Raw genomic sequence first — 6,569 nt, forward strand, 5'->3', positions numbered from 1 at the left:
GTGTGTGTGTGTGTGTGTGTGTGTGTGTGTGTGTGTGTGTGTGTGTGTGTGTGTGTGTGTGTGTGTGTGTGTGTGTGTGTGTGTGTGTGTGTGTGTGTGTGTGTGTGTGTGTGGGTGTGTGTGTGTTTAGGACTGTAGCACTGCTGGGCAGACAGCTGCACTGCAGGGTCCACAGGATCCATCACAGACCAACTCAGGGTCCTAAAACTGCCTTTTTTCCATCTGTTAAGATGACCTAACATACAGTACTGCACAAGTCCACATACGCCGCCTCGGCTGGCTCCCTGTCTTACTGGGAAAAGAAACAGATGCCATCCTGCATGTTTCCAGCCTGTAAAGTAACTGCAGTTCTGCAGTTGTAGGCTTACTCTTTGACACCAGTACCGTTTCACCACAGTTACAGTATTAGCTTGAAATGTACTACTGTACACAGTCCCCTAACCCTCTACAACAAACCATGTGTTGAAGTATTGAACTTTTTTTGTACACACTGTAATAATGAAATTATACTAAATGTATACGTATGTAGATGATTTATGGATACGATGTATTGATCTTTGGGTTGTTTTGCATGACGACAGGTAATCTAGCCACATCGAGAGCCCGAGTCACGGCTGCCTCCAGATCCCTGCCTCCCCAGCTCAACTCAGGACGCAACAAGGTGCTCCATCTAACAGCCCGCTCTGTAGTTCAGGAACAACGCCTGTCAGTAATCAAACCTACCTTCACCTTTGACCTTTCACTCAGCTGTTATCACCTTCTCACCTGGCTGATTGGTAGGACAGCTTGTGTACAGTATGTGCTTCCCTTGTTTTCTGTTAGTCTCTCCTTTTGAAACTAACCTTATTTAAGGGGCAACATTCGCTACAATCATAATTATACAAAGATCATAATGTAAAGGTTTTGAGAAAATACATATACTGCCGCCGGATGTCTTTGTTGAATTTGCTGAATGAATGTGTCGACTTGCCTGGCCCGTTTGACAGTTGATGTGGTTTGTTCTGAGGTAGCTCAGCACTGTGATTCGAGGTGTGTAACATTTCAGATCCTTTACTGCTTCTCTGTCACCTCATATCTATTCATTTCACCTGCATGTCCTGTTGTCAGTCTCCCAGGTACCTGTTGAAGGTAAGGGAAACCAGTAGTGTTTAACAGTAGTCAGCAGTTAGTCTTGAAAACTTACAATGAGACAGTCTTGTGATAGTTAGTCTTGAATATATATATATTTTACTTATTTATATTTCTAATGATCATGTGTCATAGACCGTACAAAAATTTGAGTACTAGTATTTTCAACTTTATGGTAGTTTTCAAAAGATCCAGGCCAAAGTGTTGAAATCACTACTGTACTTTCCGAGGACTTACATTTCAAGACATGATTGATGTAAAATGTGTGTCATCTTTTGCTCGAGTCTAAGTTGGAGGAAAGTTTGTTACTGTTAGCAGATGAGAAGCTTACAAAAGTCATCAGTGCAATCAGATTAAAGCAGACATCTAGTGGGCCCTTAGAAATGGAACCTTGCATGACAGACGGGGCTTCCAACTGAACAGCATTCCGCATAGTAAACTGTCAAGTCGTCCAATTACTCCCTGAAGTTATTCAGAAAATGTTTGACATACCTTTCCTTCTGTGCCGAAGATGAAATATAGTATTAAGATATGCACTTTGCTGTGTAGACTTACTATAAAATATGTATTGCTTCATTAATTTTGATGAAGCCATGAAGTGCAGGCACCATTAGAATGCTTATATTGTGTCCTCATTAATACCTTGTCAGAATGACTACCTCCTTCAGGATAGCTAGTCTCATTATTCCCAATGCTCTGCTGTTTTCCCATGCCCCACAGCAGTGGGGGAGCCTCTCAGTTGGCTTTAAGTGTTTATGGGGCATCCCAGCTCAAGACGACACAGTTATAGAAAATCATTCTGGCCCAGCCCATTTAAAGCTATCGGCATTAATATCCCTCATTCTCATTGAAGCTGTCTGGTTTGGACCAGCTGCAATCACTTGATTAGGAGACTTGAGTTGCTTGGGCAGAAGGATGGAGGCTGATGTGTGTCTTCCTCTGCCCAGGTGGACACCATGGAGATGATGCGTCACCCGGAAGAGACCACCAACATGAGGAGGCAGACCGTGGCCTCCTACTTCCGTGTATGTATGCTTATTACCACCTTAATACTACCTTATGTATGCTTATTACCACCTTAATACTACCTTATGTATGCTTATTACCACCTTAATACTACCTTATGTATGCTTATTACCGCCTTAATACTACCTTATGTATGCTTATTACCGCCTTAATACTACCTTATGTATGCTTATTACCACCTTAATACTACCTTATGTATGCTTATTACCACCTTAATACTACCTTATGTATGCTTATTACCACCTTAATACTACCTTATGTATGCTTATTACCACCTTAATACTACCTTATGTATGCTTATTACCGCCTTAATACTACCTTATGTATGCTTATTACCACCTTAATACTACCTTATGTATGCTTATTACCACCTTTACTACCTTATGTATGCTTATTACCGCCTTAATACTACCTTATGTATGCTTATTACCACCTTAATACTACCTTATGTATGCTTATTACCGCCGTAATACTACCTTATGTATGCTTATTACCGCCTTAATACTACCTTATGTATGCTTATTACCGCCGTAATACTACCTTATGTATGCTTATTACTGCCGTAATACTACCTTATGTATGCTTATTACTACCTTTACTACCTTATGTATGCTTATTACCGCCGTAATACTACCTTATGTATGCTTATTACCGCCGTAATACTACCTTATGTATGCTTATTACCGCCGTAATACTACCTTATGTATGCTTATTACTGCCGTAATACTACCTTATGCACGCTTATTACTGCCGTAATACTACCTTATGTATGCTTATTACCGCCTTAATACTACCTTATGTATGCTTATTACCGCCGTAATACTACCTTATGTATGCTTATTACTGCCGTAATACTACCTTATGCACGCTTATTACTGCTGTAATACTACCTTATGCATACTTATTAACACCTTAATACTACCTTATGTATGCCTATTACTACCTTAATACTACCTTTTGTATCCTTGATATTATGATTATATTATTATCATCACTTGTAATTGTAGACAAGCCAGAACCAATCATTCACCTGTTAGACTGAATTCCTAGAGAACAGCTTGTTTTGTGGCCACAGTAAACCCAACTGTACATACTGCATCAGTGGGACTGCCACAGCAATGATGACCACGTCAGAGGTGAAGTTTAGGTGGAGACACGAGGAGCAATGATAGATGTTCAAACAATATCTACCCCCCCCCCCCCCCCCCCGTGTCCATCCTGCGCCTCCCCCCAGTACTCCCTGATGGACCTCCTCTCCAAGATGGTGGTGGGACAGCCACACTTTGTGCGCTGCATCAAGCCCAACGACGACAGGCAGGCGCTGCGCTTCTGCAAGGAGAGGGTGCTGCTGCAGCTGCGCTACACCGGCATCCTGGAGACCGTGGCCATCCGCCGGCAGGGCTACTCCCACCGCATCCTGTTCCAGGAGTTTGTTAACAGGTAACCATGGCGCTCTGTGACCTACCCCCTCCTCTCCTCCCTCTCCTGATTGGCTGCCGCGACCTGGCGGAGTGCGCTGGTGCCGTACGCCGACACAACCCCAGAGATGGACCAGGACGAGCACACTGCGTGCGACATCACAGGAAAACACGGGTTCCTTAATGAGTTAGGAGTCAAACTTGAGCACAGCAGAAGACTGACTAATTGGTAGTCATTAGCGACGGCAGAACACTACGTCCTACAGTACTCGCTGTAACTGGGTGGATTCTGCCCGGCTGAACCATGAGGACAAAGTTCAAATAGGAAGGAAGAGAGGATGTTGAGAGTGTACATTTTAATGACTTTTCTTTACTATTCATGAAGGGTTTGTTCTTATTTTCAATGTTCTGGACAAAATCAGTCCCCTTTCACCCCGGGCGATAATTACGTACGACAGAATTTGAAGCGACTCTATAATTAGGTGACTTTCTTACAGGGTTTTTAAATGTTTACCGGTTGTGTGTTACTATTTTAAAGTGTTAATAGTCTAATTAATATCACCTGTTCAAACACTTTAAAATATATTTTTAGCCCAGCAATTTTCAAAACTGGCATTTAAACCCTCCTTAGTGCTGTCATGAACAACACACACACTCAGACAAGATCCTTGGGAAAACGCAGGAAACCTACGTTTGATCAATTATCCTTTGAAAAATATTCCGGGCACCTCCAATGGGGAGGCTTTCAGATGATATAAAATTTAATTAGCTCAGGCTTGTGGCCTGTGTAAAAACCTGTGAGACAGCTGGTTGGTTTCTCTGCTCTAGGGGAGTTTAAAAGATTGTGTATTTAATTTAGGTGGAGGACCGCTTGACAGTTTTCTGCGGCCAGTTTGTAGTGTACGCAAATTTGTGTAAATGTTTTGTTCGGTGTTAAATATAATAGTTGATCACCTTAAAAAGTCACCGTTAACCCTCAAATAGTTCGAGTCTGTGCATACATGAGTGTATGCACGTCTGCGATGGTCCTGTCTGTCTGGATAGCACCTTGCCATTGAACCCCTTCTCATCCCACCTAAGCCAGGCAGAACTAATACAGACAGACTCCATGGTTAAACTGCACCTTTAGTGGAAACTGATTTGAATGTGTGCTCTCATATCAAAGGCTCGTCTGATGTTGCCAAGGAGCGAGCTTTGTATTTACCATCAAAGAAATAACAGGTATCAACAGGAATTAGAATGGAGGACTGTAGACTGGAGTGGATGGAGGTTCAAAGAACCTTTTTTTTCTCCCTCTCCTCCTCCTCCTCTCCTTCTTGTTGTTCTTCTTCTCTTTGACCAGCAGCAGAACATGAGGGATGAGCCAGCAGTCTGGTGTGCCTTGATGTCCCTGAACAAACAGTTAGATCAGCTTTGTCCTGTTATGCGGGTATTTGGTAAACGGCTGCAGGAGGGGAACTGAAGGGCCGTCCAGACTGGGGTGTAAACACGCCGTGGAGCTGATGCCCGCGGAGAGGCCCTGGCTTGTGGGCCGAGCGAGGCCATTGAAATAAGAGAGCAGGGGCCACTGAAAAGAGCTGCAGACAATAGGCCTCTGTCTGGGACTCATGTCTCTCTGAGCCTCTGGGCTTCTGGTCTCGGCTTTCAACGTTGTTTTTTTCTGTTACACGGAGAAGGAAATCACGGTGGAAATGCAATCGCTGGAGAGAAAAAAATCACTTATATTTTTTTTTTTTTTACGTTTTGGTACTGGGAAAAGTGGGTGTTGTGATGGAATGACAGATGTCAAGTTCTCCTCCTCCTCCTCTGTGTCAGGTATTACTACCTGGCCTTCCGCGCCCACCAGATGCCCGACACGAGCCTGGAGAACGCTGTGGTCATCCTGGAGCGGGCCAAGCTGGAGAACTGGGTCGTGGGCAAGACCAAGGTAGTGACCCTCAAGCAGTTTCAGAGAGCATGTCTCACCGACTGAGGGACAAAAACGTCTTATGTGTCTCCCCGTGTCTCAGACATGAGATACTAAAGTCATTTAGGGATCGATTGCCTGACTAAAATGGTGTTGACCAAATCGAGGAGCATTCTACATTTACATTTATGCATTTAGCAGACGCTTTTATCCAAAGCGACTTCCAAGAGAGAGCTTTACAAAAGAGCATAGGTCACTGATCATAACAACGAGATAGCCCCAAACATTGCGAGCAGCCAAAACATGAAGCATACATGGTGGAAAACCAAATAAGTGCCAAAGGGAAGAACCATAAGAGCATGCAGTTAAACAAGTTACAATTAAACAACATGAAACTCCCACAAGAGTGCAAGAGTGTCCCTGTAGAAAAAACAATCAACAGTAAAATTCTAACACCATAAGGTTCATTGTGTATTTAGCTTGCTTCTTCTAAGTCCAGGGGAATGCTTCCTGTGTGCTGAGGTGTGTTGAGAGGGTTATCAGGGCCTGTGTGGGTGTGCTTGTGCGTCAGGTGTTTCTGAAGTACTACCACGTGGAGCAGCTGAACCTGCTGCTGCGGGAGGTGATAGCACGCGTGGTGGTGCTGCAGGCCTACACCAAGGGCTGGCTGGGCGCTCGACGCTACCGCCGGGAGAAGGCGAGGAGGAACACCGGGGCCATCGTCATCCAGTCAGGTAGACGGCGTGCTGGGGCACCTTCTCACTGGGGCACCTTCTCACTGGGGCACCTTCTCACTGGGGCACCTTCTCACTGGGGCACCTTCTCACTGGGGCACCTTCTCACTGGGGCACCTTCTCACTGGGGCACCTTCTCACTGGGGCACCTTCTCACTGGGGCAGGCGCTGGGGGGAAATGTGGACCAGCTGCAACATTCATTCCCGTTTTCCTTCTTATGCTTACATGAACCAACAGGAAGTCCAAGACAAACACCTAGTGAATGGTTACTAATGACACAATGTACACATTTAATTTTTAAGCTTTATTTTTTTTATTGTTTTGTAGACGAAACAGGTGCAAATGCTTAGTGACTT

At 44.3% G+C, this 6,569-nt stretch overlaps 1 protein-coding gene across 1 annotated transcript in view; it reads left to right on the plus strand.

Moving 5' to 3' along the window:
* The window catches only part of LOC134017042 (myosin-IIIb-like), a 30,935-nt gene that overhangs the window by 23,903 nt on the left and 463 nt on the right, over positions 1-6,569 (plus strand). Inside the window, exons 18-22 of the mRNA XM_062456288.1 lie at positions 582-661; positions 2,076-2,153; positions 3,389-3,594; positions 5,388-5,499; positions 6,050-6,212. Coding sequence (XP_062312272.1) covers positions 582-661; positions 2,076-2,153; positions 3,389-3,594; positions 5,388-5,499; positions 6,050-6,212 — 639 coding nt within the window. The remainder of the gene's footprint in view (positions 1-581; positions 662-2,075; positions 2,154-3,388; positions 3,595-5,387; positions 5,500-6,049; positions 6,213-6,569) is intronic.

This window comes from Osmerus eperlanus, chromosome 3 (genome assembly GCF_963692335.1).
Source record: "Osmerus eperlanus chromosome 3, fOsmEpe2.1, whole genome shotgun sequence".
Lineage (NCBI taxonomy): Eukaryota > Metazoa > Chordata > Actinopteri > Osmeriformes > Osmeridae > Osmerus > Osmerus eperlanus.